Below are 24,466 nucleotides of genomic sequence, written 5' to 3'. Positions count from 1 at the left end.
TGGTCACACAACAGACATAGAACCACTGATTTTCGATATACAGTATGCAATAATTTTACTAGTAAATTGATTACTAGTAAAGGGGCTTCTGACCAAGGGGATAGTATAAGCTTTATCCACAATGTTAATTGCTCATTTCATCTATTTTTAATATCACATAAGTACAATACGATGAGTCAGACAGCATTGTTTTCAGATTCACTAAGAAGCCATGTGATAGTGATGTTAATTTTATTCATGAATTGTTTTGATTTTTAAAAATATTTAAATGACATGATTCTGTTATGTCACAATGATTGCAAATTAATGAAAAAACAACTAATAAACTGAAATAAAGTACTAGAAGGGACACACTTTAGTCGAGGGGATAATAATTCTGGTGTTTATAAATTAATAAGCTTTTATAAATAGTACATACTACCATCTTTAACTAACTCTTGAGTCAGGGTTAGTAATGTCTGAGTTTGTGATCAGGATTAGGGATTTGTTACTAACATGCAAATTCATATACAGTAGATTTATGTCATTTAATTATTTCTTTATTAATATAATCAAGTTATTGAAATGTTTTCATAGGGCATTTTTGACCCCTTATCGAAATGCTATTCAGAGTCAGACAATGTCAAGGATGATGAATTCCATGCTGTTGCAATCAAGCAAATTGTCTTTTAAACATTCAGTTACACAAGAAAAAACGCACCTGTAAAAGAAAACAAAACCATGTCTTTTAAACATTTGTATTGAAGGCGGCTTCTTGTATACAGCATTGTGCATGTAATGCTGTGTGTAGAATAATGTACTGTACAATGCCTAATAAATAAAATCCTCAGTATATATTGTAATTCTGCATTTGTATTAGCTGTCACAGCAAATTGCCTTTTTGCTCTTGCAAGAAATCATTCACTCTTCTGAAATCATTCATAATGAATTATCCATTTATTAATAGGGAGCATTTTAGGGAGATTTGTGACTGAACAGTTATAGTAAGGTTTTACAGAAAATAATGAAATAATTTGGTGCCTTGGGTTGGTGGAATAAGGTGATGGGAATTATCCTTTTCTCACATTTCTTGCAAATTGGCTCATGGAAGCTTTAAAGGAGCTCCTTAATACCAATTTGATTATGGCAATTTTCCAGCAAAAGATAATAAGCCATGTGCAGTTTTGGTTATTCAAACGAGGGGACATTTGAATAACCCACACTTCTTTTTGCAGAGCAAACAAGCTTCAAAAGTCAATATCCAAAAGTAAATGCAAGAACAAAAGCTAGACTTTGGATCACAAAATGTGTTTTTTTTGTATTTCCGTAAAATAACTATAATTTGAATTATTTTGGCTACATACATCAAATCCTAAAGTTATTAGATGTCCATATATCTCATATCTTCTATTGTTATTAAATTTAGGAATAGTTTTGTTTTAAATGTAGAGCTGCTATAACCCTCAAGTTTTCTGGTGCTTGGATTTACAAACCCAAATGTGTATTTTAATGGGATTAAGTGTGCACATGAGGTCCTCTCAGACAGTGTAACCTAAATGCAAATTGGGTGCTTAATGTGTACTATGTTGCCTCATTTCTTTCTTCCATAATGAAGTAAACAGAATTGTCATATGTGTCAGTATATATGGAGAGAGATCCTAAGACCAAATTCCTCTCAAAGCTTACAAACCATCTTAGTCCTTGAAAGAGTATAATACTTGTGCTTAATTCAGTGTTTGTATAAGTTTAGGCATGGGATTTGCAAGCAAAAAACTACTAAAAGTAACCATCTGATTAAAGCTGTACCTGCAAACACAAGTGTTAATTGTACAGATACGAGTTAGCAGATATTGATATTTGAATTGCAATTGTAAGAGAAGACAATGTCATTTCTTAAAGAACAATTTGTTGAAGATGAAAACCGACAATGATGTAAAATACCCTTTGTACTTTTCAAGATCGTAAATAGAATTTAATCACCAGGTTCCTGACGAAGCCAGAATTCTTTAGGTAATACCCACATGGAAATAATGTGTGTGTACATCTGTAAATTGATTTCAAATGTAACAAGAATAGTGCATTACTCAAAGGAAAAGTTATTTCTGTATTATGCATTAAAACAAAATATCATATAGTGTACCCAGTAGTTGCCATGATTTTTACTTTCAGTTGTGAGTAAAAGTGATTGTTTTTTTTTTCCTTTCCACTTTTGAAATGCTTGCATTCCAACTCATTACAAAGCAGATATAATTGGGCAGATAAGGCATTGAAACTGTGATAAACATTGGTATCTTGCATCAACCAAGATATTGGCGTGACCTGTATAACATATTTTATTAACTGTTTGTCACAATAAAATGGACATTCTCAAACTGATTTTATCGTGTTTGCACCTTAAAAGAGTCTATGATCTTTTTTACACCCATAATAGAACCTGTTAGCTCCAAATCTTAACTCCAAAACAGGTATTAACCTGTTACCAACAGCATGAATATCTCTGAAAGGGGCATTCCTGTATGAACCAAGATGGCAGCCTCATCACCATTTCTTTCTTCATTGTCAAAACATAGGCTGTAACATTAAGCCCTGCTGTTTCAAAAACATTTGGCAAATTAACTCCAAATGTGGTCAGTATACTTCTAGTGAGCATACCATTAACATCTGATGTGCCGTTTTCCCTGTCTATATAGTGAGATAATCACATGACAGCTATTTTGTTCTCACAACTCAAATTGCCAATGTCTTGGGAACTGATGCACTGATTGAATCAAAACTTGGGAGTTTTCATGAACAACCAAATCTGCTTCTGATTTACAGCTCACAGCGTGCTGCGATCATTTCCCCTCCTACACCGGGTCATCAAATGTTTGGCAAAACATGGCCTCCTAACGCAAACTGCTCCTGTTCAAGGAGGGTTTGGCCCTTTAACTCCAACCTAGTGGTAGTACCTAGTGACAATACAGTTAACCTATGGCAAAATGGGATTTCTGCATGAATCGTCATAGCTGCCTGACTGCCATTTTGGTTGCAAAATGTACATTCAATTATCTTGGGAACTACTGCGATAATTGACTTGATACTTCCATCCCACCCAAACCTTATTCAGTCACCTCTTACGTTGCAGCAATAATTTATATGCCCGCACCAGGTCATCGGCTGCTTAGAGAAACACAATGCGTAATTCTATACCAAAAACTATTAGGATAATTCTGTCCAAAAGTGATATTTATCATTCTAGAGACAATGCAATTACAAAAAAGAAAAATAGGACTCCTGGATGAACCGGAAGATTGCCTGACCTCCATTTTGCTTCTCTTTCCGGTTCGCGTTCCACACTCCAAACTGTTCTTGAGCAACAACCTATCAGATCCAATTGTGGCAGGTATCCGTCTGCAGACAAGTCAAATACCAAATTTCAGAATGGTTCTCCAGAATGCTTGTACCACAGTGGCTGCCTGGCTGTCTGAGAATCGTTTGCTCCAATTAAAACTTTAAGGTTTCATCACGCTAAAGCCTGCTTGCACCAAGTATGTCGCAGCAACGTTTTTATGCCCAAAATGGCTCATCACGTGCTTGGTAAAATGCCATCTTTCCTTTAACCAATCATTTGGTCTGTTCAGCCATCCATCCATTTTCTGAACACTTTGCCCAATTCGGAGTTGCCGGGGGAAGTGGGGGGGACTAGGAGTCTATCCCAGCAAGCAACAGGCACAAGGCGGGATACACCCTGAATGGGTGGATGAGACACACTTATACACTCAAACCAGGGACAATTTTTCCTGAAGCCAATGAACCGAACAGTATATTTTAGTACTGTGGGATGAGACCGGAGCACCAGGAGGAAACCCACACAAACATGGGGAGAACATACAAACCCCACACAGGCAGCATCCCAGATTAAGCCCAGGGCCCCAGTACTGCAAGGCCACTCATTGTTTCACCATGCCACTCATTGTTTAGCCAACTCTATAAATGTAGATATCAATCTAGTTCTCCCTTAGTTTATTCACAGTTCACTCACACTATTAGAGCAAATCAGTAGGCATGTGCATGCAAAGTTTCAAGACTGCTTGCTGTTTTCTGGTTAAAATTTTTCAGAATTAAGTAATGACCCATTTCTGTGTTCAATTCTTTACTATGTAAAAAAATTACAGTCTTTTCCTCATTTACCCATGGCACATGCAAAGTTTATAAATTGACTTTAGCAAGAGTTTTTGTTCTACAGTAGCAGCCTGCTACCAAAAATCTTGATGAGGAAAAATTAGGATGCTACATACTTCCCTCTAAAATGGAGACCTAATGAAATCAGTGTGTATGTATTCCTTTTTAAATTAACTTGTGTTGCAAATGTCTTTTTCTGGGCATTGTGTGTAAGACATGGGAGATGAGAAAAGACATTTGGAATCGCAAAGTAATGCAATGTAATGAGATCTAAAAATAAAACTGATTTTAACTATAACATATGGCCAGTAAAATACATCACAGTTTCATTTTACATTTTGATTAATATTGACTTTTAAACAGTATTATTCACAAGGTCTTATTTCAAACCTTATACCATTATCTCTTTATTACCTTGACTAATGCAATTATAAACAATTGTATTATGTATTATATATTATGTAGCCTCTAATGTAAGGCTGCAAGTTTAAAGTACTGAAAGAGTGTGTGTACCTGTAAAATTGTATAAGAATTACACCCTACTCACACCAGTCATACCAGTTTTATATGGACTATACTATGAAGTCAGAAAAAAATTATCTAGTTTAAGACAAATATTTGAACATTTAAAATGATTATTGTTGAGCAGGCCAAAATACACTGCATGAAATCTTTAATTTATTTATTTATTTTAAATATGAAAATAAAAATAAATGTATCAGTACAACAGCGGCAAGATATTTGAAATAACATGAGAGGTTTTAATGGTCACACATATCTCAGACATACGTGAATACTTGAAGAGCTGGTATCACAGTCTCTTGTTAGCACAAATGTATTTTTTAATAGATATTTGACTACTGTATACAAGTTAGATGTGTTTCTGCAATAATTAAAAATTCAGCTACACACTCTGACTTAAGTGTTATTAGTCATGTTTCCAGACACCTTGCAGTTTAATAAGTTTAGATCTTTGAAGGCCCATTTCGGTTAACCACGTCAAATTATGCTAACAGAAGAAGTATATTATCAGGCTTGTTGGATTTTTTGAGCTGATCACTCTTTCAGAATTCAATGTTTTGTTGGTAGAACTGGAAAACAAGTATTGCCAAAACAATTATTTACTTGTAAACACAGAAGATGCTCTTGACAAACTTAAATACAGACAAATAAACAAATAAGTGTCAAAAAAGTAACCTCCGCTTTTTTCTGCACACACACAGAGCCTCTCCAATTCATGAAGCAAATAACCAACTGTAATAGACTTATTATCTCTCCAGACTTAAAGTGCAAGATTATTATTTATTTGCCTGTCAAGAATAATTGCTAGGCACACACTGCCATGGACAATGCAGTACGTATTGCAACACTTATGTAGATTTTCAGCAGGAAACACCTTTTTGTGGTACAATGGTGGGCAGATGTTCCATCCATACATCTTACAATGGCAGTAGTGGGATGATATTTTTCATTCAAACCTTTCACGTAACACAGAGAAGGCAATATATATCTGTTCAGAGAAACCAACACATTTACTGTGACGGTATCCTATCGCCATATCAGACATATTACACACTACCTGCTTATACACTCCTTCACAAAATACAGATCTTGGGTGCTTATGTCTGCTTTTGATCTGATTTCATATATAAGCTCATGAGTCCATAGTGACTTAAGTATATTTTAAAATATGTGAAAAATGTCAGAGCCCTACAACAGCAAATACTTGATTAAAGAAAGTACCTCACCAGTCCACATTCAAATTTTTGGTATACAAGCATATTATTCAGCAGCGCATTATGTGTGTAGCTTAATTTGTAAATCGTACTATATTCTAGGAGCATCACGAGAACCACAACTGTACTAATTTTCTCAGCATGGTGAAAATAGATGTCACGGTATCACAACAGCTACTGTCTTTGCCAAGGGATCTGTGTGACAGAGGCACCATTTCCATTCTCAATAGTGAAACTGTGTTGTAACCGATCCAAAGATTAGCAGGCACCCAGCCTCCAACTCCACTTCTCTCTGGGATGATTCTAGAAATGGTATTTACGAGCCCAAGACAGACCCTGCAAAAACGTAACACAAGTGCCACTTACCAGCCAGTTATCTGCAAAGGGGAATGGCTTCATCACTGTTACTTTAGCTAATGTGACCTCCATGCATGCAAGTGCCAAAGCAGTGCATTTTCTGAGTGGGTAAAAGCATTTACAGCAGGTAACAAATTTCTTCCGTGAAAGCATTATCATTGGAAAAAAGCAATGACCACAGAATTTATGTTACAAGGGGTAGAAACAACTACAATTAAATCATTTTTTCACGATGGGATGCCACATCCACCCCAGAGACAGTTCTTGGGCTGTCAGATCTTGGGTTTTTTTTTCCAGTTTTTTTTTTTCAATCAGTAAAGTCAGGTCTTCATCCGTGATGCCCTTCCACTTCCTTCCTGACAAATCCTGACTGCCACCCAAGACATAAGGTCCTGCATAAGGTTTCAGACCTATCTGGATGGATATGTGCAATGGACAGGTAATAAGAGATCCAATTCTATGGCCTCTCCAGTCCCTAGATCCTCTGCATCTTGACTGTCATCATTGGTTTACGATAGTATTGTTGGTTGATGCTTTAATCCAAAGTGACTTGCATGTCTAGTCATTTGTAAAGTTGAGTATTTTGCTGAAACAATTTGAGATAAGCACCTTGCTTGAGGGCACAGCAACAGTGCCCAGCCCAAGGTGTGAACCCTTGACCTTCCAGTTACAAGTCCAGAGCCCGAGGAGAACTTATCTAATCAACTCCGCAGACTGCCCTGACTGATGCTACAAAATGACAGTGTTGTGGGAAATTATGGAAAAATGCATTGCCATTTTAAAAGCACCCATAAATGCGGTGGTTTTGTGTTGGATCGAATGGGACAGCGCTGTTTTCCTCCACCACTTTCCAAGATATCCAAGATTGTTACACCATTAAAGAAGCAGTCTCTCTGTTGGTGATATGAACCTAGTTATTGGAAATAATTTATAATTTTCTATTGCTAAATTCCTGTTAGTTGAACATTTACAGCCTGTTACTGAAAACATGACATTTTCAGGTCAGGTACTTTCTAAAATATCTACTGGGGAGTCCTTCATTGTTTTGAAGAACTAACCGGCTATCATTAACTTGCAAAAAGTATGAAGCCTCTCTGCAAACAATCCAGTTTTACGTGATTTACACTTTAATTGAAATAAAGTGTAACACATTTTAAATACATACATCTTGGCCTTAAAAATAGCATGCTTTCTCAACACCAGAAAAAAAAAACACTTTAACAGCCTGAGTATTTTGTTACAATTTTTAAGAGGTAATCTTTACTTTTTACACAAGGGGGAACACAACAACAGCTAATGTTGTATATCCTCCTCATATTTAAAAGACGGATAAGAGTTTGGGGTTGTGGTGATGACTATTGAAAATATGACTTGTCAACTGTAAGTCGACTATAAAATATACGCAACTGCTAGCAGGTCAACTTTAGTAATTTCCTCTGGGACACTAGTTCTGGAGCCCAGCCGCACTAACCAAGCTCAGTGATAAAGTACAAATTCAACTGCAAAACCTTCAAGCTCAAAAAGTTAAGAAAAGGAGTTTTTTTTTATTTTAGATAAGCGTATGTTAATATTAAGTCAGTTGTTACTGAGAAGTGCGCCTTACTTAATAGAGAGTTAAAAAACAAATTGTGTTCTCGATCATTTTGAAAAATGTATCATGCATTTAGAACAAGTTACTAGTCTTAGCATGACAATGTAACCCCAGAATTCTGAAATAAAATGATACCAAGAAATGTTAAATAATGCGGCTTCTGCCTGTTGCTTCCTTCATGAAATCATGCAGTGCGAAGGGCTGGTGTAACACTGGTCCAAACGACAGATGATCATGGCTGAACAGTGTTTAAGAATCTTGAATTGGTATGTTCTGGGATCTGATGGATTTTTAGGGGGAACTAGCGGCACTGAATCAGTTATTTGCTGCCTCTTGGGAGAAGCTGGTGGCCATCAATTAATGACATTCCCCAGCTTCGAATCAGTGATCTCTGCAGGGCCAAGCCTGAGCTCTGATCAGAAGCCTTTGCAAATTGAATCCTTGGATTGGGAGTCCCTCAATCTCACAATCTGTGATACAAAAAATACCCAGATTAAAAACTCTTAATTTAAAACTGGGGGTAATTTATAAAGTCAAAGGGAAAAGGGAAAAAAAGGTTATTGACCAAACTCAATAAAGTAACAGGCTCCCGAATATAAGCACAGGCCCTCTCTCAGAGCCTAGAAATGTGAGGTGTAGAGTGTTAGATTTGCCTTTGGTGTGGTGCAAGTAGGCACAAGACAAGACTCTTTTTCTTCATTAGCCTCTGATCTGCAAGATTAATGGTCTTTCCCCTGCCAGATTGGTGTTCTTATAGCAATCCAGAAGACGATCATGACAACAACAATAATAATAACAACATAGTTGTAAGTCTGCTTACATTCCATTTGCGCTCTTAAGGCTAAATTCGTAGGGACAATTTGAAGCAAATCACATTTCAGGAGCCGGCTCACCCGTTCTATAGAAAAAATAAATGCGTCTGCAGCTCGCTGACTTGTTTTTCTGCGGCATGACGAGATCCTCCTTAAAAGAAATGTGAAAACAGAAATTCCCTTCCCCCCATTGTACCGGTGTATAAATAGCTTGATCTCTATCAATATTTAAAGAACTAACAAAAAGAAACAATTCGTGCTGTGTCACGGACAGTGTACCTATCTCTTTGCATTCCTGAAGCGTTAGAACTAGGTAACCAATTTCAGGGTATTTAACAGTCTAGCTAATACGTCTGGAGTGTTACTGCGTTAAGAATTGAAAACTAACGAGTATCAGGAGCTTGGGAACTTAGTGCCCCATGGCTACATTTTTCCCTCTACATTTTTTAAACTTGTGTTTATTAGCTGAATTCTTAATAAGTTAAAGAAAAAATGCACATTTAAACAAACCGTATTAAATTTATTTTAAATGGAGCCCCTTTTCATTCATTCAAATGTAAAGATTTTTTCCCCTCCGAAATTATGCTGTTAAACATTACCTTATCATTGTTGTACCTTTATGTACACTTTGCTCAGACGAACACAGGGAAACACGTGCATTTCCTTAACGATACACACTATAAGTGTTGCCTGATTTTGATTTTAAATGTGATGCCTCATCCTAAATTCGCTCAGGAGTAAATGAAAACTGGAGACCAAAATTCGAAACAAAGCTTTTTCTGAGGGCATTCTCCGAAACTAAACTTCTTCCAGGTAAAAAGTCCAAATCGTATGAATAGTACACTGTACTTCAAGGCACTCTTATGCAACATGGTCACTTAAATAATGTTTATTTCAATACGCCAGCCTCCGCCATAAACGGCTTTCTTTCAGCTTACTGTCAGTAAATGGAGCAATAGTGCAGTTACCATTTAGCAGAGATGATGTAGTTACGATTTCTGCAGATTAACCGTGCATAACGTTTCTAATTAGTGCATGAAAAAGTAAATAATACACTGGTAATATACGTAATATACGTAGGTAAACATTCAGTTTCCTGCTTTTTTGTGTTTTGATGTATAAGTATTACCTTGGTGTATTTGACATTTGGTGTATTTTGAAAACAAAACGCCAGAGGTACCATAGATTCACTCTTATTTACCACAGAAAAAAATGTATGTGGGGGTACTCGGGCCCACTGAGGAGGGGATGGGCAGGGAGGGGGGAGGGCGAGACTGAATACGCAACCCTCAGTTTAATTGCTCCTAACATTACTGTTCTGTGAATTCGTATTACCAGTTAGCCGTCCAAAACTAAGTGTGATCCAGGGTTATTAAGTGACAATTAACTTTCTTTAAACATTGTTATAGCGCACGAGAAAAGTATTAAATAACGCATATCTACTTCGTATGTTCTGATTGTTTAAAGTAATCTAACAAAATAAAACACACAAAGCAATTTAAATGCAATGCTAGTAAGGAAAAAAATAACAACAACGGATTACCATCTGGCCAAAATGTTGTTTTTAACCGTGTTATACAATGCACCCTGCCTATTATAATACTTGTAGATGACACAACTTTCCTGCGATTGTATACCCAGAAATCATCTCAACAAGTCCACTTTGAAAATGTATAGAACCATTCGAACGAAAATATAATTTTCTAATAAATACATAACACCATCAGACATAAACAACACGGATAACTTAGTGAAAATTTCAATCTATAAAATAATTTCTTCAGTCTTGAAACATTTTGCATTACTGTGATAAGAAATTGTTTTTTTGCTTCTACTTTATGATTGTTTCTTTTTACAAGAACCCCAGCACTTTTCCAGTATACTGCAAAAACAACACGAAGACTACCGTGTCTATTTCAGATTTAACACCACGTTAACAATCTGCAGAGGCAACAACAATTATATTCAATGGTGTTCTATTAAACAGGGTGTAATTAAAAAATCCTTTATCGCCTTAAATATGTATTCAGAACAAAGAAAGGAGATAGCAGTGGTAGCCTAGAAATGTTACCACTATGTAACACAGCATTACGAGAGTTCGAATTTTTCTGAAGTATTGTAGCAGATTTGCATTCATGACATGCACTTGCACGGGATACATAGAATAGCCTACACACCAAGACGCGTCACTCAGTTGCAACAGGCAACTCCAAACATTTAAAGGGTTGTCCTTTCTCAAACAGGCCACTATTATTCATGACTAGTTTAAAAATAACCCGTAATGATCGGTTTTAGCGCAGCCTTCTCCCAATTCTACACCAAAATTAAACATGTTAAATGACCAGAAAGCCTAAACAACTGTGTTTCAATAATATTATTTCAGTCGCATGCATGTGCTTTCTAGTTATAATAAAATGTGTAATAAACACAAGGTTCATTTGTTATTAGTTATATTGGGGAACCCTTTTCGTGTTCAGGTATCAGCCTTTATTAATAGGAAAACATATTAATAATTTAGACTTTTGTACAATAAAATATTGTTATTTATGATTTGGGGGGCAGGTGGTTAGGAGAATAAAATGTGTAAAAAGTTATGTAGGAAAAACAAATCGTTACTTTTAAACAAAGATATAAACTTTTAACTAGGTCTCAGCAAATTCGGTAAATAAAACCGTCCAATTTATCCCGTGTATTCCATCTCCCCACACCCACAAAAAAGAAATTTGGCGTTTTGTTGCTACATGTGGATGAATTAAAAGTTATTCATCTGCAGTGGAGCCTTTTACTCTTTTTTAAGTTTAATCTGTGATGAACTAGGCGCATCTAATGTCGTTCAGAGGATAAAATACTTCACCAAAGAACCCTTCTGTAGCTGTAACTATTTAAAATGCTTGTGCCCACATTTTGAAATAAGAAAAGTACAGCACTTTTTTCCTTCTGGATTAACCGCCCCTCCATCTCCTCCGTTTATCTTTCGTTTGTTATCTCAATTTATTATGCTTTACTTTAACAAATCATTGTCAGTCCGATGTTAAGGTGTGTGAACGCGTGTAGGGGGAAAGAGCCTGTTTTTATTTGTAGGCAAAGGTACAACTTCTCGCCGTTTGATTTTGTGGAGGATGATCAACCCCTTTGTTCCCTGAGTAACACGTGTTTTGGTAAGTGGTTTTAATGCCCGCTATATCTAGAAAGACTAGATTTCTAGTACACTTCCACTATTCTACCACCATTACATCATGTTGCATTCCAAAGTCTAAACACCAGCCCTCAAGAATTCGGAAATATTTTTGGCTGAACTTAAAGGAGATGGCATACGTAGGGGGGTGCTTTAAAGCGAGCTTTTTGTTCAGCGATCACTTCCTCCGGTTCGCTTGGACGTCTTTACATGGACTTTTGTAATTCTCAGCTAAAACTAAGGTATCCTCATCAACGCTTTCATTACAAATACGCTCTGGGCACCGACTTTAATTTACTACTTTATCGTAGTGGGTTGTAAATAAGTGCTTTATTGCAGGGTGATTTTTAAATTAAAAGTCATAAGAGGGATAAGCTTAGCTTAACGTCCGTGTTTTATCAGGCTTTATGAAGACAGATGTATCTCTTGCACAATTACATCTAAATTGCAACAAAACGTTAGTCAAAATAAGGAATATTATAATAGTGTGCGAAGTCAAAAGAACCATGAAGGGTGATCTCTTTAACCCATGTTTTCTACTACAACTGAATCTAGTTGAACGTCCAATGCTAGACAAATACCTTTTGACGAATACGATTCTACAGAAACACAAAACCTTTGCAATAATATTCTGTAGTTTAATTCGTGTGTACTGTATATATTAAAATTTAATTAATTGATGTTTTCATTACCATGTTATTTTTATTTTCTTGTGTTCAAAGCCTGTAATAGAGATGCTCCCCTAGGTTTTAATTACACTAAAGTCGAGGACACACACATATACATAACATTCGAGTTATGCCATTGCTTTTTATTATATGCAATGCAAATGTATGAATACACCTGTGTACCAGTTCCTTCTGTGCAACATAGGACGTTAAGCAAGAAGATTTGAACATAGTCTTTTCGTTCTGTGTAGTTTCGACGTAACTGGGATAGATATGATTTCACCTGTTGCAAACGTCAATTATAACTAATAAAAAAAAACCAAAATCATCATGAATTATTCAAAAATGACTACTTTCAATAAGAAGAAAACATATTTTCCTCCCGTCATTGAAAAATGCCAAGAAAAAAATAACCTTTAGTCTCAGATATGGTTTATATGAATGCGTTCTATTTAAAAAGTGTTAAACTGGAATATCCGGTTACTTTTTTTTAAAAAAAAAGTGAAATATTGCATAGTATTTTATCGAGCCATGCTATTGTTAACACGCTAGTAGTTGTTTTTTTTTCTTCTTCTTCTTCACAGGAGAAACTACTTGCGAGGAAAAGCTCACAACGCGGTATATGATCACAGTAAAGCGTAAAGATGAAACTCGAGCACCGGGGGTCGCACCGAGCGGAGCTGGAACATTCGCAGCACTAATGGCTCGTCCTGCCGGGGGAGGGATTAAAACATGTGGACTCGAGCAAGGCACGAGCGCGGTTTACGCGGGGGCTTGTGGGTAATGCGAAGGTCCACTGAAATACTTAGCGGAACAACGGGACGAGGTGAAAGGTCATCCACCCCCCCCCCCCCACACACACACACACACCCCACCCCCTCCCAACTCTCAACACGTGAGTTGCAAACAGTCGTAGAAGGAGAGTATAACACAATATTCTTCGTGACTTACATGTTATTGCGTCGTTCGTACAGAACGTATCTGTACCCAGTTAGCAATGCATTGGCTACACACACACACACGATAAAACTACAACTTCTAAAAGTGAGTTAGCTGGTGTTGGTTGGGCGGGGGTTAGGTAACAGTAATGCATTGTTTGACGGTGTATGAGTAAGGCAAAAAAAAATAACTGCATTTCTACACAGGACAATGGGTTGTGCTTTTTTCTATTTGTTATTTGATTAAATTTATAAACAGTCCAAAAACATACCTTAAAAATATTATTTTTGAACTAAACGTATGATTTAGTTCACCATGGTTTACACCAAAAGACGAGTCTGCTTAGGCTATTATTACTGTTAGTGTTTTATTTTTTACATTCAGCTTCAAGTATTCTGCTGTCCTAACTTTTTGCTCCTCTTTGCGCTCCGGGTAATTTTGGATTTGCCTAAACCCATGAATGACTAGTGCGCAGCGCAGATTTTGCACTCGTGCGCTGCACGTAACAATATGTAGTACTCAACGACGATAGGACCTTCTCGTTGTAAGGGGAAAATAGCGTTCTTTTTTCAGCAGTTCAACGTTTTTTTGCTGTTAACTGTTTCAGAAAACATTTTAAGATGCCGTTAACTGTTTCATTTCGAACACACCTGAAAAACGACGAGTCTCTTATTTTTACTTACAAGTTTTTACTTTCACTTCCAAAAAGCAGTTAAGACAATAAGAAAAAAAAAATATTTGTTGCAACGGGTGAATATGAGCCGATACATTTAGAGGGAAAAAGGGAATTAAACTGAGTGAAACGGGGGGGAAAATCCTTCCTTTGTTCTGCCATTGTTTTCAAACAGCAGCTGGATACAAATATGCCTTCTTACCTTACATTCGTTCTAATCTGAAAATCTTCTCCATCAAAGTTTGCCCACACGATCCTTCTGAATAGCATCTACAAATGCAACGTCAGTTTCTTTAGTAGTAAAAAATGTTTAAGCAATCCGGAGTATCCCCCCCCTACGATTTCAGTATCCGAGCACGTTGTTGCAAGTATGTGGACCCCTGCTTTGTCAATCGGTCACGTTTGCACCGTTCAAGCCCATCCTAATTTTGCCACAAGAAATGAGCACGCCAGAGGTTTGAACTTTGAAGGAGCTGCGCGGAGCTTTCGCCTTTTTCCATAAAGAACTCCGCAAACTGTGTCTTCTGAAGAAGTCCAAAAACTAAGCAAGCTATACAATGTTGTGTGTTTTTGTTTGACAAACTGGAACATGACGAAACAAAGGAGATTAACAATGCAGCCTAGGAAAACGGAGCTGTTAACATTAAAGCAAACGTAAACTATGAGTCTTTCAAACTAAATTACGAAGTCTTACCACTGAAAATATTATTCCCGGCATATTTTAAAAATACCCTTTTCTTATTATTGTACTATATTATTTTTAGTTATTTTGGAGTTTTACGTTTCCCAGGTGGCATGTTTTTTTTAAAAAAGTTTATTGCCACTGACACAAGTGATATTATAAATGTGTGTTTGTAAGTATAGTCAGTTAAATTGCGAAATGTGGAGTGTTCAAGAATAAACACCAGTCTTTCTTACAGATAAAAACGCAAGTGCATAGCGCCCACAAGCACAATACACAACTCACCTTGAAAATATAATTTAAAAATATCAAGTTAAAATATAATGTGTGCAATTTTATCATTTTTAATAATATACTTGTATCTGAACGTAAATAGCACTGGGAAAAAGAGATTTTTAAAAAGTGACATAGACAATAAAAAAACGTTATGGAACGTTCTCACAATGAACAAAATATTGGAGACAATGGGTGAGCTTTTAGCACGAAAAGCAAGTAAAATTTGTTCACAACTGAAATTCCTCTCGTGAAAATAAATAAGTCCTCATTTTGATACAAAAACGTATGAAAATCTCTTGCAAAACATGAAACTTTTGAAAATGTAGCCATTTGACACAATTTAACACATTATTGCACATCCAGGTCTATATATGAATACAATGATTTTTCTAATTAAGCATATTTGAGTTTCCTTAATACTTTGTGGCGTTTAATCGTTGAATGGCTTATCACTTGTGAGGGCTATCAACACAATTTTAATTTCCAGAATGCATGCTATATACATGTACCCACTGCTTTCAGGTTATGACTAACATAATTGCGGGAAACTGTAACTCCGTGATCAAGGGCTTAGTTTAGGGGGAACTGTTCTCCTTAATTTCAGTCTCTCACTACTAAGGCCCCAGAAAAATGCTTAAGCCATTGTATTTTTCAAATTCAGCAAGCCTGTTTTGAGTTCGGGACAGGTCAAGGGTCACGACAAGGCTAGAGGTCAGTGCAGTACTGGTAAAGGTCGTCGTTCAGATGGAATAGAGCGCACCAATAAAGGAGAAGACCTTACGTAATGAGATACTTTAAAACAGCAACTTACCGAAACGAGGTTTGATCAAATTGTGTAAAACCACGAGTTTTACAGAGATAAACGCAACAATATTAGGCATAACACACAAATACTTATCTAAAAATATAATCTGGATATTTGCTAAATCCTATAAATGATAAGAGAACGTATCATAAAAATAAGTCTACTGCTCATCTTAACCCCCATTCCAAAGTAAAAGCCCCAAGAATCCATTTTTGCATTTGCCAAGAAAACTTTCTAGAAAAAATATAAAAGTGTTTATCCCATTCTTTTGCGTTTGTTACCAGAAGCAGAGGTGATGAAAATGTCCAGTGGGCAGGGAGAAAAATAAAACATTGAACCATAGGTAGACGTCCTCCAACTTTTGATTCAACGTTTTAAATAAAAAACATTAGCATTGCAGGCCCTTCACAAGCAGGCGGGTCGCAAAAGAAACACGCCATGTGAGGCAATGCTTTCATCCTAATCAGTTCTATTTTGCGGCTGGTATAGACAAAAGTAAAAACGGAAATCTGTTGATGCAGCTCGGAAATCTACAAGGAGAGAGGAACAGTTTGTTTTGCACGTATGCTTATTGTGAAACTCTGGATAAATGTCTCCTCCTGAAATACAGACTACCTAGCAAACACGAGAATCCAGGATACTGGGAAGGCCAAATAATTCTGCATATCCATTTGAGTTGCTGTGACCCTTTTTAAATTTCCCCAAGTCCACTTCTCACACCGTTTTCCTACCAAAGTAATTGGTTAAAAGGGTTAAAAAGCTCCGTCAGTCTGCAAGACACATAACGTACCCCTTGCAAAAATACACTGTGAAGCTTTTCGATCATTATTCCCACCATCAAAAACTATACCACAACAAACCCAGGTCATGTGCAGCCCGAAAGAAACATAGCATGTTTTTTGGTTGTTCAGATGCTCACTAAAATTTGGTATTGTTAGGAGAACAACTTTAAATCTATCCACATATATCTCAGAACCGATCTATCTTCTATCTAGTTTGTACCAAATTAATTTGATATTTGACTGGGGAAAAAAGTAGTACCTGAAGAAAGAACAAGATACAATATCGCAGTGCTAATTCTTCACCGGAATTGGGGGGTGGGTATTATTATTAATATTATATTTTTTACAAAGTATCACAGCCATTTGATATGCCCAAAATGTATCCAATAGATCTGTCTATCAAAAATGAGAAGCAAAAGCACGTCAATTTTAGCATTGCGATTTATTATAAATTACCTCAAAGATTCAACATCATAATCCACAATAAACGTTAGAAGTCATTGATTGCATTCCCCTGGGTGGACAAATCTATCTTAAAGTAGCAGCCATTCACTAGGCTGTGAGGGGGCCCCACAAGCCTTTTTCGTTATTATCAGGATCGACCACCACGTCCTTCAGCAGATCCCGACACCAGCTCTAGTGTGCAGAGCGACCTGGCATTCCAGTTCTTACTATTGATTGCAATTTCAAATGGTCGTGGAAAAATCACGGTAGTTATGTATAAGCACAGGACATAGCTTAAGGTATTAGCATGGGTTTTGTTGATCTTGAGAAAAAGGATTTAAAGTTCTGCCCATTTAATTTTTACAATACGGGGAGCTTGCACACATTTACAATGTTGCGTCGCATGTGTTTTTTTTTTCAGTCTGCCCTTTGCCTTTTCTGTCTACACGAGCACATATTGCATATATGCGTGCCCACACACTCACAGAAACACAGGCACTCGCATATCACAATAGATTCTTGAGTACATTGGTTTACAATGTTACACGAAGACGTTTTAGAAAACACGTATCTGCATCATTTCAACCAAGAACAGTTGGTAGCGATGTGCAGCGTATCGACAGGCGCTCAAAGCTGGGGCTATATTAGTTGTTCCGGACCCTTCAGGGTGATGCTTTCATATAACTGATCAAAACTGGGTGAGGACAGAGAAAAAAAAGTCTGGGGATTAAAAAACGTTTTGTTTAGGGTGGTAAGATATGGCGATAGAGACACACGAAAAAGACGGAGATGATTTTTTTAAAGAAAAGGGAAGTCTACGGACGTTCTGTGGAGATCCTATGCTACGAGCTGTGGTGGTCGGCATTCAATGGAGCTTAGTTCCGAGAAACAGCAGTGCCTCAGCAAATCATTTGGATTTTGGCACCGCTCGCGTACGATTTAGCATAGGAAAACTTTTTTGGTCTCAATGATGCCACAGCTAACCTTCCCGTTTTACAGTTTTTTTTTTGCGCTTTAGGTTATCATAAAACACGGCAATTACTGGACATTAGCACGGCATACGGTTGGTACTTCCAGTGTGAAACCGCGACGGAGTACTGTTATTCCGGTGTTTTAGTCCTGCCACGGATCGGACATAGGTACTTGCTAAATGATTTTTAAGAATACCCGTAGCCATTGTATACGTGACGGGTGCAAAGTACGTAAACGTGCACGTTTACACCCTGAAGATGAATATTAGATCATTTAAGGCATTTAAAAGCCCAATGTCTGCAGTTGGCGATTACAGGACACCGCCTCCCCCCCTTTTAGGTGAAAAGCAACTTTATTTCAAAGACTGCACTTCTCATGCCCTAATGGAAGCATGTGTGAGCTATACGTATTTCAAGGTAAATGTTAAAAGAATTAAACGCAGTCCCAGTACGGTGCACAACAACAAAGAAGAAGAGAGTTTATTCAAAATAAAAATAGGAGAGAACTCTGAATCGAGACAAATACATTGAAAACACTGGGTCTTTGATAGCGTTTGATTTAGTAAAAGGGTTTTATTTACATAAATCCTTAAATAATTCAACAATTGACATTTCAAGAAACAATAAAGATTTTTTAATAATCATTACAACGATTTATTGTTGTTATTATTGTTTTTAAGATGATGATGGTGGTGGCGGCGGTGGTGCGTATTTGCTAAAACGCCGTCGTGTTACAATGCCACATTATACCTTAAAGGTATGATATAGGCCTGTCAGCTTTTTTCTTCGGATTAGAGACTTGGGCCGCGGTTTCGTGGTGCAAAATATTCATATTATTAAATCTATCCAAAGTGTAATAAAAAAACCGTTTTTAAAATAAAATACTCTGTATTTGGGATTCCTCGTCAGCAGAAACCTCGGGGGTGTGACACAATGAAAATGTGTCTCCGGCCAACGCAAAACGGAAAAGATACGCCGAAAAAAGAAGACCCCAAATTTCCAATATACATTAACTGATGCCTGTTGTAAAATTATTTGGGTAAAAAGCCTTTTCTGATTGTCCCTACTGGATTCGCTATAAGATTGCATAGGTAATCGTATATATATAACCTTACCTGGCCTAAAAATATAGAAAAAATAATCGCAGGTAAAGTGTCAATAGACATTTTCCAGTTTCAAAATCAGCACAGAAATATTAACATTGTATTGCTCCATTATTTACTTTAAGAAGAGAGGTGGGAGTATAAGAATATGCTAATTAGCTGGGGATTTTTTGGTAAGGGGGTGGAATATCAATTTTTATTGCATCACCTGTCAGTAGCGTCCAATCAGCGCTGGCTTTAGGGGAATTAATTGATGAAGGTGTCTCCAGACTTGCTCACTTCACTCTGTCATTTTATTTGTAGCTAAAGCAGCGGCGGGAATAGGAGCTGCATTTCGGCTCTCATTCTCCCTGTGTCTGTGTGTAGTTCACCTTCTCTTCTGCGAGCAAATGGAGAGTGAAATAAAAGACCTTAGGTACAACCATATATACAGATACCTAGAGAAGCCTGTATATAGGCAACACTATATACATTTCATCAGTTATACGGCACCCGATGTTATGGATTAATTCTCATTATTATTATTATTATTATTTGCAAACTTTTATACTTTGGGGCGCTGCGAGGATACAACAGTTTTGCTGTTTTGGTAGCAAGATGCCATGAGACATTACGAATATCGCTGTGGATTTTATCGTGCCAGATGTGGGGATTAATACAATAGACAAAATGGGAGACTTGGAGTCTGGTTTTGAAGAGATGGATGGCGTGAAGCTCGGGTACCTGATTATTAAGGGGAAACAAATGTTTGCTCTTTCCCAAGTCTTTACCGATCTGTTGAAAAATATTCCGAGAACGACGGTGCACAAGCGAATGGACCACTTAAACGTGAAGAAGCATCACTGTGACCTAGAGGAATTACGAAAACTCAAAGCAATAAATTCTATAGCTTTTCATGCGGCTAAATGTACTCTGATTTCAAGAGAAGACGTGGAAGCTCTGTATGTTTCTTGCAAAACCGAACGTGTGCTTAAAACCAAAAGAAGAAAAATCAACGCCAGAGCCTCGGAGGACCTCTATGACAAGCCGATTCGCCCCGACCCTCACAATAGTTTTTGGAAGGAAAAAGTTTGGCTGAGTTTGCACGGGGTTCCTCAGCCTTTCTTATTTAAAAACAAAACTGGGCACCAGGAGGAGACTGGCTCTCTCCCGGCTTCAAATCTACCTCAAATTTGCAACACATTCGCTAATCACAGCTACCCAGCGGTGACAACGCCACAGTGCAAGGACCGTCAAAACTATGAAACAATTCAAATACCCAGCAACTGTGTAGCATTTCATCCAGGTCACTCGTTTTTTCGGAACGTGGTTTGCAGCAGACAACCCGTACACTACCAGTCCGCCATTGCAGCTCAAACCAAGCTGTCGGGCACTGCTGATCTGACTTATAAGAGAAAAAGATCGTTGGAGAGCACGGGAAAGCACTTTTGGAATACGAGCAGGAACAATCGTCGAGTTCTGCTGGTCCCGAAATGTTGTAAGTCTAAAGCTACTAACGGGTCTTACAATAAATTTCACATCGAGCACGGGGTGTATCTCGACCACCATCATCTTGGACATTTTCAGGAAAGCTACAGCAGTGACACTGAGTCAAGTTCTTACTCAGAACGTGCCGACAATGACTCGGATTTTGGGTCAAGTCTGTCCACAACCAGTAACTCCGGGACGTCGGATGACGACGAAGAGGAGTCTGATTCTTCGGATGTCAGCTCCGATGAAGAAAGCTCTTCAGACTCGGATTCCAGTTCAGTTTCCAGCGAAGTTTCGGTGCAGAGCATAAGGTTCAGGCGCGCAAGCATTTCAACCCCAAACAATACGGCACCTTTGCTGGCTCAGCCTAGTTTCCACTACAATCTGCATCAAAGACCAACAAATCAAAGCGGGGCAGTTCTGTTGGATTATGGCATTGCGAGCAGGAAACTCCCGAAATCTGATGTTAAACTCGGTGTGGTGAAGAAACAGCAAGACGAGAGCCACGCAACAAAGCAGCGCAGCCTCTTCCCAGCAATTCGTGCAAGTTGCTTCCCTGAATCAAAGAGGGAGAGAGACCGAGAGATTGCATTGTCACACTTTGAAATTTCAGATGATTCAAAGAGAACTGACCCTACAATTAACAGTTTTAAAGAAAGAGGCTCTTCACCTTGCCCAAATGAAAACAAAGAATTTCCTCAACAAAGGATATTAGGACAGGCAAACAAATACCCCTCAGCTCCGATCTCACACTGTGCAGAACACAAAGAAACAATAGTTCCTCAGCTCAGAGACAACAATTCTTCATTAGCCTTAAATTTCAAGAAAGAGGTGAAAATTAACAATTGCTCCAAACTGCCCCCGCCTTTCAATACTGTGAAGACAGAGACAGAAGAGTACACTCTGTCTACAAATTCTCACATTCAGAGTACTAACACGGGCAAAGCACCAACTTTTCTGCACGATGTAAAAATTAAAGTAGAAGACAACTTTGACGAGTACAGCTCCGTGGGTGAGTTCTCCGAAACGGGATCGGAATACAAACACAGTGTTGACGACGACGACGTTACTACTAATACAAAATGTCTGAATGGTGCAGACAGACGAACAGACACTTTAGACAATGCAAACAAAACTACTGCAATCGCCGAAAACCCTGCAGCTTCCCAAAAGTCTCCTACACGAAACCAGGAATTTCAAAGCACTTTACGTTCTCCGTTCCCAGAGTTAGGCGAATATAAAAACGGTGCTAGGGTGAGGAAGAACTACAGAACGCTCGTACTGGGAAAACACTCTGAAATTCAAAGAACACCACTTAAACTAAATGTGAAAGACAGGACTCCGCGTTCTACAGGTAAAAACGAGTTTTATGAAGGATCACTGGAGGATTTATCGAGCACAGGCAAACGTAAACGTGCATCCAGCAATATGACTGTGAAAAAGCCCTTTAACTTCATGGCAAATTTTCCCTCTCCACCGTCACTAATTATTGGAAATGATGGAGATTTGAGTCCCGCTTATTCTTTAAACTCTGTGAAGGATAACCAGCCACCACACAAGTCTCATCCCGTTTGGAAGTGGCAGCTAGGTGGTTCTGCAGTGCCTCTTCCGCCGAGCCACAAATTCAGGAAATTTAACGTCTGAAACTTTGTAATTCGTTTTGCCGGATATATATATACTATGTATCACGAAAGAACTGGGTGGATGGAAAAGAAATAACTTAAATAAGCTCTGAAAGTCTGCGTTAGCTGTGGGCGTTTTAGTGAATAAACATTCCAGTTTTAATTTGTTTAATTTTAATCGAACTGAAGTGACTGTCATGATGGAACATTTGTTTTTTGCTTTACCATACCAACTGATATCAAGTACCTCAAGGATTTCTACGAAAAGGAAAAAAAAAGTTTGAAAAGAGCCATTCGAATAATGCACTATAGTTTTGCAAAACTTATGTTTCCAAACGTAAGTTTCATTTCCACCCTAGCGTACTAGATTGTACCATTGTAAAACAGTGTGTAATAGACATTGGTTGTTTCATTACCTGTGAGACAAACTTTTCTGCAAAACTTCTGCTGCACTTCAATGGATTGTCTTTAATCTCATAAAAACGCAATTTTTATTTATCTGCAAACAGCACTGGAGGCTAACTGACTTTTATTGAAAATTTGCTTTCTTGAAGTTACAATTATCTTATTACCAGTGTGTTAAGCTGTTTTTCCTCATTCACCATTTTGACAACACGAGCAATTGTGCGTTGGGTTCGTTTAACAACATCCCCGCTACCAGTGTGTTTAATCCGTGTGTTTGTTTAAAAGTAAGAGCCAGACTATAAAATTTACAGCACGTTTCAGAGGGAGAATTTTGAAGTTTGCTTTTCTTTCCCAGTACTCACCAATGAACTATTCCTACATTAGGCCCAGAAAACACGAGTTGAATTACCGACAATCAGGAGACGTGATTTGCACGAAACACCCAACAAGATCTGTAACAAAACACAAACACCAAATCACTGTCTCGCTAGCACATTCATTTACGTTAAAACAGTGAACGAAAGCACAGATGTATGAAATTATGCACTTTGAAAAAGCTGAACTCAAGGAAAGTGTTATGGTGATCAAAATTAAATTTTAATACTGAAAATAAGGCAAAATTATGAGAACTTCTTGAGGACATTCTGTTACATATACATGCGTATGTACATATGTAACAGTCCCACTGACAAGTGTAGCTGAAAATAAAAATGCAGGAAGCCCTTTCCTTTCAGAAACCAGTCACGGGGATATTCAAGAGGTTTTGCTTTGAAACCAAATTCATCGTGTGAAGGATTAACTATCATCACTAACGTCATTCTAATATAGAGCACGTTGCGCATAAAACTAAAATCAGAGCTGTTAAAGAATAATATGCAGCCAGTATAGTTCAATATGCTGAACTAGATGCTAGTTTCACAGAACAGGCTTAACAATAGGCCTAATAATAACGTGGTTTTTTTACACTCACAAACACAGATAAACAGAGTTTTGGCTACATACTCGATTTTATATGTGTATGTAGTAGTTGGATTACAAGTTACGAAATTTCCAAGGTCATTCACTGTTAAAACCAGACACGAGGCCATTTCAGGTTCGATTACTGTCCAGTATAAGAAGGCTTAGAAGTAAAGGAGACTCTGTTCCGACATAGTGCATCCGAAAACCAGGAATGAATACCAAAACTTGTTTTCCATGCTTAACCGATTCTTAAGGTGAATATATTGTCAGGGGGGTATTCACACTGCCAGTTTGATAACGTGTTGCAATTTATAAATTTTAAGACAAAAACGTTTCTCCCGTATAAAAAAAGAAAATTGCTGTCCTTAGGGTGGATTTCTAATTAAATAATCTCGTAATCCCTTACGTATGCATCAGGATTTTATTTTTTATTTTTCTTCTATACAGTATTTGTAGTCCATGTCTTCTGTTGACGATTTATACGCCACATAGACTTGAACATCCTGAAAACCTGTTCAAATTAATTCCTAAAAATCTATAAATACTTTAAAAAATAAAATAACAGACACGTTCTCCTTTGAAAAGCAATCCAAGAGAAAAAAAACAACAGTTTCATTAATACGTTTTTTAATTAGGTAATCGTGCAGTTCAATAACAACGCGAAAATAGAATGCAATAAACAAACACATAGGAAAGTATAATTGTTTGAATATGAAATTTAGTTTGCAAAGGTGCGATTTAAATGTATCATATGCTCATAATTGCAGTTGGAATAAGATTTTTTTGTGCATGGAATACACCTTGGGTGTTCGTGGACTTTATTGAACACAGTTGTGTCTGACCTTATTTGCAATT

At 37.5% G+C, this 24,466-nt stretch overlaps 2 protein-coding genes across 2 annotated transcripts in view; one reads left to right on the top strand and one right to left on the bottom strand.

The window, feature by feature from the left end:
- The window catches only part of mllt10 (MLLT10 histone lysine methyltransferase DOT1L cofactor), a 111,917-nt gene extending 97,542 nt beyond the window's left edge, over positions 1 to 14,375 (bottom strand). The window contains exon 1 of the mRNA XM_088918383.1: positions 14,294 to 14,375. The gene's annotated coding sequence lies outside the window, so the exon portion shown is untranslated. The remainder of the gene's footprint in view (positions 1 to 14,293) is intronic.
- Positions 14,376 to 19,179: 4,804 nt separating this feature from the next.
- Positions 19,180 to 24,214, top strand: skida1 (SKI/DACH domain containing 1). The gene has a single exon (XM_088918911.1). The coding sequence runs from the start codon at positions 19,824 to 19,826 to the stop codon at positions 22,266 to 22,268; it is 2,445 nt and encodes an 814-aa protein (XP_088775037.1). The 5' UTR covers positions 19,180 to 19,823; the 3' UTR covers positions 22,269 to 24,214.
- Positions 24,215 to 24,466: the final 252 nt, after the last annotated feature.

Source organism: Atractosteus spatula, chromosome 6, assembly GCF_055471065.1.
Source record: "Atractosteus spatula isolate fAtrSpa1 chromosome 6, fAtrSpa1.hap1, whole genome shotgun sequence".
NCBI classification, from domain to species: Eukaryota; Metazoa; Chordata; class Actinopteri; order Semionotiformes; family Lepisosteidae; genus Atractosteus; species Atractosteus spatula.
Note: the sequence above shows the minus strand (reverse complement) of the source record. Positions and strands in the feature narration are given on the sequence as shown.